The sequence below is a fragment of the Ornithodoros turicata genome, chromosome 2 (genome assembly GCF_037126465.1).
Source record: "Ornithodoros turicata isolate Travis chromosome 2, ASM3712646v1, whole genome shotgun sequence".
NCBI lineage: Eukaryota > Metazoa > Arthropoda > Arachnida > Ixodida > Argasidae > Ornithodoros > Ornithodoros turicata.
The window spans coordinates 133,149,113-133,161,066 of record NC_088202.1 but is presented as its reverse complement, the minus strand read 5'-3'; the positions used below and the strand labels follow the sequence as shown (position 1 = coordinate 133,161,066).

The following is an 11,954-nucleotide window of genomic DNA, read 5'->3' as shown; positions in this document are numbered from 1 at the left end:
TACTCTCAAACCACTAGTCTCCGTGCGCTCCTTAGCCTCGTTCCCAGCGACAACATAACAGGGGTGGACTGCCACAATCGCTTTTCCATTGGGACGAATACTCGTAGCCGCCGTCTTTAATGAGTATGACTGACGATAACGTAACATTCCATACAACTATTGATCCGGTAAACACCTGAGTAGCGTATCAACGTTCGAAAGATCAAGAAAAAAAAAACTACTTGCTTCCGCGTGCGATATGCACAGTTCTTCACGTGAGGAGTGTTGGCCGATGCAATATCTGTTCTACACTGGTTCCCGAGCGGGACGAAATGAGCTGGCACGAAATGAACACGAACGGAAACGAAAATGAACGAAAACAAACACGGGAAAATAAAGGAACTCGGCCACGGTGTAAGAAGAGACAGATGGCCGAACGCGCAGGAAGCGCTCTGCGCCGGCTGTGTCGAAACTTTGCTCGAGGTTCGATGAGGCGCCGCAAGGGGCAGCACGCGTAGGGGTGCCTTCGCTGGCCTCCATCTCGCAGCGTTTGCATGGCGGGAGCGGATCGTTCCACGTGTTGTACGTGATCTGAGACGAGCGAGAGCGTAATAATGGGCAAGAAGTGTTTTGTTCCCGGCTATCGCAGCGGCTACAGGTCGTGCAAAGAGAAAGTGTCGCTCTTTTCCGTGCCTAAAGATGTCGAGCGACTGAACGCGTGGAGACGATGGACCCGCAAGGATCGCGTTCTGAGCGCAAACGACAAAGTTTGCGAGAAACACTTTGAAGTACGAAAACCACAGTCCACAACGCAAGCACTGCACGACAAGCTAAGCTGTGCAGTGCCTAGCATTTTCCCAAACTGTCCTGCGTATCTTACCAAGACAACCAAGCAATGGAAGCGGCCCGCAGACCGAGACTTTGTCGATGTGCTTTCAAAAAGACGGCCGACAGGAGCATTGGTATGTTTCCTGGTGCGATAGAAGTATAGCGCACAAATAATTTCTAATACAATGTTATTGCAGTTGCACGTACGTCAGCGAAGAACTATCTGACATCAGCGAGAATCCGTCCGAGTATCACTTTCAGGATAGCCATGAAGCTGGTAACATCGCGGCTTCAGTTTTTGAAAGACTGTTTAAAAATCCTGCCTGGGTAACACTGCCTTCTCCCGTATGGGGCTACCACAAAATCGACCTGGACGGTGTGCAAGATGTCGTCTTTTGAGAGGTACAGGCTATCAAGGTGTACAGCGCTTAGGACACTGGCAGCCACACAACACAGGTTGTAACTACTAAAATAAGTGACATTACCGAGAAAACTGACCATCAACCATGTGATCGAGAACAATGATTTGCATTCCCGCGTCAAAGCCACAGAGTAGACATCATTGCGCTGTTACCTCATTACTACGTGTCGATGAGGATGCATCACTACTGCAAGCAAAGGAACCGTAGTATCCAAGACGAGACAAAAAAACTACGAAAGCTTTCCAAGCTAGTCAAGTAGGTTACTTACGTTTTACATAATTTAATTCTCAGGTCTTGTACTGTGTTTTCTGAACATGTGCAATAAACATCTTTATTTTTGAGAATCACTTCTGTTATTAGGCATTGCTTGGCTTTCAAAATAATCCCAAGACCTGTAGTATCCCCGCCTCCTTGGCATTTGTATATTCGCAGCGCAAGACCACCAGTGGAGAACTGAGCACCCAATTGCAGAATATTCCTCTAACAACAGTCGTTCTGGCGTCGCTCGCAGTAGTATTGACTGATATTGTAACAAAATCTACACCTCTGTCTAATAAATATCGCGCCTACCACTATTTTTGCTTTAAAATCTTTTACTGAGGTGTAGTGTACTGAGCGGGGTGGAGTAGGCGGACTCCCTCCGCTCAGCGCCTCTAGCGGCGCAATGAGGAAGCCCGAGCGGAAATTCGACCGACGGAGCGGCTCCGTTCGGGCACCTCTCTTCTTACACCGTGAACTGGGCAAACGGCAGTCCACACCTGCACAGTTCCTGTGACAACCACGGGGTGGCAGCACTAATGACGGCGCCCATTCCTTGAATCGCGTTTTAGTGCATAGGGTGCCCTGATACTTGAGCCCTCTGTGCAAGCAGTGCGCAAGAGGCACGAGTATCGAGCCATCCTACTTCGGTGCCACTTCGATGACACTTTGAAGTGGTCAGTCCACCCATGTGCAACATGGAAGATGCAACATGGATTCCTTCGTTAATGTATGGGTGGACAATTGATTTCGTGTCCTCCAGGTATGGCAACGTCAAAGTTCGTTGCAAGACGTGCAAGAAGACTTATTGGTGCAGTAAGACATCTACATCCAACTTGAAGATGCACCAGGAGATTATTTACGTTGAATTGAGAAGAATGTGCAGGTATTCACAGGCTACTAAACGGCTTTTCAGACGCAGCATCCTCGTCTGTACAGTGCGGAACAGTAGAAAGCAGCAGTCTAGAGGCACACAACTTTGTTTCTGTTTTTGGTCGGTATGGAATGTTAGGCGGCTGAAAACAGTTTCCCACTATTAGTGCAACAGTAGCGAAATTGGGACGCCCGCAATAGCCCCAAGAATCTCCTGTGCGCGAGACACCCTCCTTCGCCTTCGCGATAGACACGTGATGAGCGTCGTCACTCGCGTCACTATATGATGTGAGTGGTAGGGACGCCCTTCGTTGGACCTGGGATCACATGATCGAGGTGAGCAACACTACGCAGGCACGAGCGTCTGCTACCGCTTCGGAGACGCCAAGCGTTCTCCGGCTGCGTGATGTCCGAAACGGATGATTTGAAGGCTGTCAGTGACACAACCTCGATTTTTTGGGACCGCTGGCACCACGGGAAGGAGGAGTGGTGCAGCCCGAATCTAACTGTGTGTTATACAGCGATACACCCGTGCTTCCCGACAGTGTGCAACCTGTCTGACCATTTTCATTGCACAGTTGGTTGAGTGGCTAACAGGTGGCGCCACAATAGCGCCGTCATTGCTTGCTTTCTGCTACTGTGAGTTTTGAGACTACACAGAAGCCCCGGATATATTACTCTTGTGATCGCAATCTTATTTTGTTAGGCTGCATATATGCTTTCTTTTTTAGAAAACGTGATACTATAAATCATATAAAGAATAGAAATCAACAAGAAACAGCTCGCAATGTTTGTAGCAGACGGTTTTTCCTACAAACTGAATGAGGGGGCTTGCTCTCTACCACAAACGTCACAGTAGAATGGGTCTGCAGTTCTAGTGCGCTGACCTGTCACCGCGGCAGCGATTTTGCAAATGAATTGCACCGCGGTGAAACAACTTTGGACAGAAGTATTTTGTGGGAATGCTTTTCACATACTGCTTTACAAGATGACAGCAGTTTTTGGCCATGTTAGATACCACTTTAATGCTCCTTTAAAGCCCGCAGCCCGCGTAAAGTTTGCAATAAAGACTATTGATGCCATGTCTTGTTTGGGAAATCCGCAAACTAACTCCAACCTAACCAGTTACTTTTTTTCGTGGAATAACTGTAACTGTAACCTAGCTAAGTTTTTGGTTGCGTAACTTAACTGTAACTTAGTTACTTTCCATTTCCCAAGACAGTGATGAGACACTGTCGTTCCCACATTACCAGGCACCAACAGCATGGCCGACTCCTCTTCGTAGGTGGCAGCCGAAGTTGTGTGAGGACTGGGAGGTGGTGCATTCGAATCCTACCAGCGGCTGTGCTGGTCAGCACGTTCACTACTCAGCCACGCGAGCTGGTGCAAGCCGCTTTGTGGTCCCTCACTGCTTGGTCACGTTGTTGTCATGCGGCCAATACGCGTCCACGCGCGGCGGTCCCCCTCGATGTGCCATACCGTTTGCGTTTAGCGGCTGCGCGCCGAGCTCTGGACTACCCATCTGCCGACGGGGTACACACCCTTCGTGGCCGCCCCATAGCGTGTGATACACTGTCTGACGTCACTTACATCCCACGCGGCTGCGACTTTTTCTTTTTCCTTTCTTTTTTTTAATGTGGTGATGGTAGCTCGCCGTTGTCGGCCTCACACAGGTGGGCAACATCACCAGTAACACCCTGGGGGAAAGATCGTCGTGGGCCGACTTCTAGGGGAACTATGCCGTGCCGATATATGTGACTGTGTGTGAGGAAAACCCAGGCAAAACAACAAACAGCACAACCGGCACCGGGATTCGAACCCGGGGACCTCCGGGTGCTTTCCGATTTGCTGCTGCTGCTCCAACCAGTGGCGTGGCGAATAAGACGTCAGGAACCACGCCGACCTTGACAAAATGTCCCTTCACACAGCTGTTTTTGTAACAAAAGTATCGCGTATTAACGTCAAATCCACACGGCCGACCCAAAACTGCGATCCGCAATAAATGTCTGGCGGTCTCCTGAGGAATTGGAGTCTATATGAGGACGTAGATTACGAGATGTTAGCTGCGACAGGGTGGACGAGTCGCAGCAGTACTGAAGCGCAATCAAAGACGATTACCTAATTTGCATGATGACGTCTTTACTTTTGTATCTCGTTGAAATATACGTACATAATATCAAATGTACAAATTCTGAAATAACACTCACACAATGAAAGATGAAAGTCACTGAAAAGGTTAGCCAGCTGTAGGATTCCAACCCACATCTCCTGGATTGCCGGTCCAGTCCTTCTGTATATGCTGTTCCAGCCTCAGAATATCAGTTCTCTCATACTCGCACCATGTTGAGGGAACCAATTCATCAGTTAATGACTGACCGTCACTTCTCCTGACGACTAATTACGTTGTTCTCGTCCAGGGAGTTTTTCTTTTCTTTTCTTTTTTTTATCGATGCAAATAGTTGTAACCGTGCTGTAACCATGGAACGAAGGTGAAGAAGCTGCCGAAGATGCTCGTGTGCTCGTGGAGACAGCCGTCGGACTGAAGAGGAAGAACAAGAAGCACACAGAAGCGAGAACACGACCGTTGTCAAGTCCACCGCAGTTAACTCTTCGCTTGAAACCACATCACCGAGGCTGCCTTTCCAAAATGACTTCGACATTGAGCGATGAACAAACGGTAAGGTCAGCAGCAGTAACCAAAAAGCTAGCTCTCGCTCCGATAGATCTCAACATTGTGGTGGTGATATAGGAGTTGTCCGCCACGCACCTTGCCATTCACATTACGGTCATACAAATAGCGCTTGTAGTTCATGCATTCCATGATTGAATGGGAGACTCTTTACGCTGAGTATAAACATGTTCGGCGAACCCAGTGGTCATACCGAACAGATCACCCAAGTGTTACTTTCCGTTAAGATAATCCAGTGTTCCCGATATCGGAGCTAGACTGCTATTTCTCTGATTGACTACTATTCTGCAGCCTATAGTGTCAGTCTTATCCTGCTACCCTTATGCCTGGTGCGCTAAAAATAGCTGCTGAGTTGAATGCCTAGAATGTACCCACCAGAAAATTCCTGTCTGTGGGATTGACGTTGTAGTGATACCTCCAACATTTGGAGCGCCCTTTTAACGACAAATTTTCCTATTACTGCGATTAGGAGTTCGAAGAAGTACAAGGTAAAGTCAAGACCTTGCGACTCATTGTGGGAGCAGCATTCGTGGTACTTTGCCTGATCATTGCAGTTTCTATCGGTGTTGTGCTTTACGGTTGGAACTCAGGGAAAGAATCAACGTCAAGCGGTGATGACTTGCAGAAGCCACGAATGACGACGCCAACGAATTCAGCACCATCAGAAACAACGGCGGACACGGGCAAGAGAGACCAGGTCATGAAAAGAGTGTGCGACACTGAAGACTGTCACTACATGCGGTGGTTCATTGACACATCTGTTGACAAATCGCTGGATCCCTGCAGCAACTTCTTCAACTACGTCTGCAAAGGTGCCGTGAGTACCTTCAACGATAAACCTGGCCAGGGCATGTTGGCTCATGCCAATTTCAAAATAATATCGGACATGGAGCATTGGCTAATAAACGGACACGCTCAACCCCGAAGACAATCTGCATACCAGAAAGTAATCGCAACGTACCAGTCGTGCATGAATACCAGTCACCAGGCCTTCGATGAGAATAGAAGGTACATAGAGAACCTTCTGAAGGGGCATCGAATGGCGCTGACCGAGGGTTTAGATTTCGACCCGATGACCAAGCAGTTGGAATTCTGTTTTACAGACTGGCCGTTGATATACAACCTGGACACGTTCCCACACCGCAGCAGCAATGAAGCTTTCATAGAAATGAGGCCATACTTGGTTACGCAACGCACGATTCAAGGAAACACCTCTGCTGAGCGGAAGGAGTTTGTAGAAACCGTTTTGAAAGCCATATTTGCCCTCAAAGATATTGACGACGCTACCATTAACTCTGTCTTAGATGCCGAGGACGGTGTTTTTAACCTGACTGGTACGATGAATCTGAGCGGGCTTATTATTCCTGTGGCTGAACTCGGCTTTGTCGAAAATGATCAGACACTTGCGAGGAGGTGGATCCATGCAATATCAAAGTACATTCGGGGTGACATTAACCAGATCAAATTGAGTACTAGCGTCGGCGCCGCTACGCTTTTCCATGATCTTTTTGGAAGGAATGCTCCAATCGCCAATGAGACCGTTGAAACAGCGTTAGCATGGATGTTAACATACACTTTGTATGATTCAGCTGGTTTGAAGGACTACAGAAATGACCGAAATCTAACCAGACGACGATGTTTATACGATCTCTTTTCCATATTCCCTACGGTTGCCGGAGCTAAAGTGTTGCTGGAAGTCATTAACAGGTCAAGAGTGGACGCTGTAAAGGCAATGACGACCGAAATCGGTAAAGAAGTTGAGGTGTCATTCACGAAGTCGAGGTGGCTGGACGATGTCACTAAGAAACGAGCTCTGGAGAAAGTGTCACGTATTATCAGACTAATAGGGTATCACTACGATATGATGTCACCGCAAGAGTTCGACAGGTACATGAGGTACGTTCCCGACATGGAGGGAGTGTACATAAAGAATATTATTGATGCTTTCGCAGGAAAAGCTAAAAGACTCTGGGAGTCCCCATTTGGGAACCCGAATTCCCTCAATTTGTCTATTTACCGGTACACAACGAAGATGCCGATTTTCATCGTGAACGCCGTGAATTTCGTGTTGTTAAACGCGATCTTTGTGCCTGCAGCCACGCTGTCTCGTCCAATGTTCACCTACGGCGGTCCTCCAGAACTGAATTACGGTGCCCTGGGTCACATAATAGTGCACGAAATGATGCACAGCTTCGACGACTTAGGTGTTTATTTTAATGGTTATGGTGAATTTACCATGCTGTATACGCCGCAAAGTATGCAAGCGTTTAAAAGCCTGCAAGCGTGTCATTCAGACCAAATTGATCGTGCACCAAGAGCTAGGGCCTTTCTTCAGTATCCAGGAGAATACCTCGCAGACACAATGGCCATGGAATCTCTTACAAGGGCCTACAAAAAGGCATCTAATATTTCGAAGGTTACGCTGGGAAACGTGAAGGAGCTAACAAGCGACCAGTTGTTCTATGTAGCCTGGTGCCTTCAGTGGTGCGGTGTTCCTGCTCCTGGAATAGACCTAACCCATCCCGATTTGGACGAAAGGTGCAACGTACCGCTCATGAACTCTGAACACTTTAGTGAAGCGTTTTCATGTCGCCGTGACGCACCTATGAATCCGTCCAGAAAGTGCCACTTCTTTTAGAAGTATCACTTAAACTGTTGCCTCAAATAAATTCCTCTAACGTATACGCCTTTGAGTACACAGGAGTTCTGTAGTTCGGTAATGTTCGAATTCTCTTTATGGAAAATTGGGGAACGAGCATTGGTTTGCAGAACATATGCATGGAGTAGTATGCGTAATTGGCACATATCTACACATTATGGGTAGAGCAGAGGCCACGAAACAAATTTCGCTTGAGCGCTCCAGCGGAGTACAACGGTACAACATACGAGATAAATGATACGCAAATTTACGAGTCCAGAATGAGAAGTCGAAGCAATGGCCTCAAGCAGTGCTGTTGATGAAAACTCGGCGACTGATGGTGGCGGAAATCGAATTCAAGGCTGTCCGACTGCTGGTTAAGTATGTCTCGGGCCCAGTTTCACCAACGCCGATCAACATTTGAACCGAGATCAACGGTACCTTACCTTGCTGCACTAAAGGGAGTTATTGTCACTCAAACATTCATCACGTCACCAACAAACATTTGCAAAGAAGAATTGAGTGTTACCCTCAAGTTTCAGCAACCCTCGATTGGTGAAACCGGGTGTAGGCGTCAAATACGTAGGCAAATGTTGAGGCATCAAATGCCTCTGCAGTTTTGCAGTTGCCATCTGGAAAGCAAACCGCAAGGGGAGAGAAAAAGAAAGTCAACTAAACTAAAAAACAGCGCAATACTAGAATCGTTACAAATTAGAATACCCACGTGATGCCGTATAGCTAGCTACCAAATACAGCCATTGTTTCTCTTGCCGCTGCTGTACTGCTGTAGTCTCTACGCCATCTCGTTGACCTGTATCCCACTATGGTGTAAGGGCGTCGACACACTAAGCCGCGGTAATGTTAGGGTACCTGAAAACTGCACTCGAGCCACCAATTATGTGAAAATGTGAAAATGAAAAGTTAAAGCGTTTTTACACTACCACTTTTTCTCATCATGTTTATGGCCAGTGACGGAAACAATATAAAAACACTAGAACCATGCATTGCGGGACGTGAAACTACAATTGACGAAGTCATCGTGCTGCTGGTGCAGTGTCATTATGTGCATGTCTCTCTGCCTTCCCTTCTTTTCAGAAGGGAAAGCATTTGCACTTTTTCAACATTTCAAGCCCCTTAACAATTCAGTTTCTCCGCCAAACATGCACTTTAAAAGCACAAAAATCGTTTCCGATAGAATGTCAGAGGGGGAACCGTCGGTACTGCATCCCACTTTTTAAAAACGCGAGACCGACAACAACTAAACGAAACACACAGATCGCGCTGTCTGTGTTGTAGAGCTGTGTGGTGATCTTGTTGTCATTTTAGCGCTGTTACTAGGGTGTATTTTTTATATCGGTTTGTGATTTTTTTGTCTGGAGTCCATGTTTGTGTACTTCAGTACATAATGGTAAACAAAATGGTAATGGTAAAATGGCACATAATCTTGCGTAATGGTAATGGCAAAGTACCAGGGAAAAGGACTTTCAGTAGTGCACAAAGTACACGATTTGAAATGTGTAACTCAGAAATATACCTAAAGTACTGTGCAAGTACTCAAAAATGTACTTAAAGTACCACTTTAGCACCCGGTCACTGCTTAACCGTAACGCACGACCGTGGGGCCCGCAGACACGCAAACGCCGCCAAGCAGTGAAGCTGGGTTGACACACTGAGCGTGTGCGCAATATCTCGCACCAAGTGTCAGCGCCTGACGGCACTGACGTCGCTGCGGGCCAGGCGGTCGCATGTTAAGGTTAAATGTGCTGACGACTGTACAACACAGATTCACTAGAGAAAATGGCGTTGATGGAAGCCAGCTCGTGGGGTGAACTCCATAATGCAAATGTCCAAGTCTGGGCACACACAGCAGCGACAGTGGCCCTCTTGTGGGAGGAAAACATATTGGAGAAAGGGCTTTTACTGCGACGACAGTCTGTTTCTGCACAGGGACGTCGTCCAAGACAGGCGCCATAGCGGCAAACACAATGCAACACCTTATCAGCGCGAGTGAAGGCGAAGTGAGCCAGGGTTGCCAGATAGCAAAAGCTGCATGCAGCCAATTTTTTAGCTCAGGCAGCTAAAATGTAGCCAACCAGGCATATTTTTTGTAGCAAAAAGGTAGCCAACGGTCCACGACGTTTACCTTTGCTTTTTCACCTTGCCTCTCGAGGCTATGGTTTGGCTGACCAACTGCCTCAAATGTTTCCAAGTGCTGCTCATTTGTAGCCACGTTCCTAGTACTCATCAAGCCCCAACGGTTCTACGCAACTCATCTCCCGAACTCTAGACGGGGAATGCGCGCTAGATATGGAATTGCATCTAGTAGATATGACGTGGTGTTGTTTGTTATATGGAGATGACTTGAGGTAGTGTTTAGTACAGAGATAATGACATATACAAGAGGGCGGCTCCAGCCACGAAGCCTTCAATTTAGTTACTATAAAAACAGAAAGGTCCTCTATATTGCATCGTATGAGTCATCACTGCTGAACTTCGCGGGAGGTCTTGGACGTACCGGTGTTGAACTAGACGTGGTGTGGTACGGACGCAGTTCTTTTTCTTTCTTTTTTTTTCTCTTCTTTTCGGGCAGCAGAAAGAGATGAAGTATGTTGGGGACTCCTAAGAAAGTGGGCTTAAATTCCCCGCAAATATCGTTTACTTGAGTGATGAGGGATTGCTCAGGAGGAACTCAGAAGATTTGCCAAAAAATAGCCAACTAGTCAACTCTGTTTCTAAGACGCCAAACGAAAGCGAAAGTAGCCCAATTTGGCTAGAAGTAGCCCAATCTGGCAACCCTGGGCCGAAGTCACAACGTGCCGCCTTACGAAGTATCTACAGGGTGTCCCAGAAAACGTGTCATTGAATTATAATAAAAAACCTACACCACCTAGAGACATGCGGTCAACGGTATTTGTTCTTACTGGGTTTTTGCCACCTCCTCATGTGAATGTCGTGTAACGTAAGTTTAATTATGTAAATTTTTGCGAGCTTAAGTCGGAAATTTGCCTAGTAAAGGTCACTTTTTTACACCACCAATGTGAAGCACGTGTCTAATTTACTCAATTTAATGATAATTGACAGGGATATTCAGGAGCTATCCCATCGGAAAAAATAGCCGAACATCATGCCCTACGGAGGTCGCACAGAATAGCGCACGATGAATTTTTCAGCGCAATCTGTGTCAGTCCGACCAAAGGAGGTTGGAAACCCAGCCCACCCCGGCATCGCAGAAAGAGATAACGCAGGCATGGCTTATCACGTCCGACTTTCGCTGGGATAATGGTTTCCCTCTCCCAATTTTAGGAACTGTTACTTTTTTTACTATCACTCTGTGGGCTGGCTTCGGAACCTCCTTTCGTCGGACTGCGAGCGATTGCGCCCAGAAAGACATCGCGCGTTATGGTCCGGTGCTCCGAAAAGCATGATATTCGGCTATTTTTTCCGATGGGATAGCTCGTGAATATAACTGCCAATTATCATGAATTTGAGTGAATTCGGCACGCTCTTCATATTGGTGCGGTAAAAAAGTGACCTTCCCTTGGCAAATTTCTGAGTTCAGACAAATGTAACAAACGTTCGATGCGCGTACTGTAACTGGAACCTAACTTATGATACGTGTAAATGAAGTTAAAGCAGCAGTCTAGAGGCACCCAACTTTGTTTCTGTTTTTGGTCAGTATGGAACGTTAGGCGGCCGAAAACAGTTTTCCCACAATTAGTGCAACCGTAGCGAAATTGGGACGCCTGCTATAGGCCCCTGAACCTCCCGTGCGCGAAACACCCTCCTTCGCCTTCACGACAGACACGTGATGAGCGCCGCCACGCGCGTCACTATGTGACGCGTGTGGTAGGGACGCTCCTGATTGGACCTGGGATCACATGATCGAGGTGAGCAACACCTGGCAGGTCGGAGCACTGATCTCTATGTATAAAGGCTGGATCGCGCATAGGAGAGGGGCGCGTGGGAGAGAGGTGCGGCAACCGGCCGCCATGTTGGAGGGCCCACTGGCGCCGGCTGCTCCCATAGGAAACAATGGGAAGCGATTTGATTTGGAGTATTTATTGCGCTTTAAACGCTCCTCATTGCTGATTAGCACGCATCTTTCTTAGGAATCTGTGTGCTGATGTATTCCAAACGTGCTTCAGTCGTGTTCCTGTAGTTTTTAATGGTAATTGCCTTCTTTTTCTTCTCCGCTGCCTGTATTCCAAATAGGGGGTCGTAACTGTTGTGCACAGGGCGCATACGCACGAAGGTGAATTTGTGCAAT

The 11,954-nt window shown here is 47.3% G+C and overlaps 1 protein-coding gene across 1 annotated transcript; it reads left to right on the top strand.

Moving 5' to 3' along the window:
• Positions 1 to 593: 593 nt before the first annotated feature.
• Positions 594 to 7,745, top strand: LOC135385052 (endothelin-converting enzyme 2-like). Its single transcript, XM_064614228.1, has 4 exons — positions 594 to 850; positions 1,005 to 1,183; positions 4,850 to 5,037; positions 5,519 to 7,745. The coding sequence occupies exons 1-4, from the start codon at positions 594 to 596 to the stop codon at positions 7,685 to 7,687; spliced, it is 2,793 nt and encodes a 930-aa protein (XP_064470298.1). The 3' UTR covers positions 7,688 to 7,745.
• The last annotated feature ends 4,209 nt before the right edge of the window (positions 7,746 to 11,954 follow it).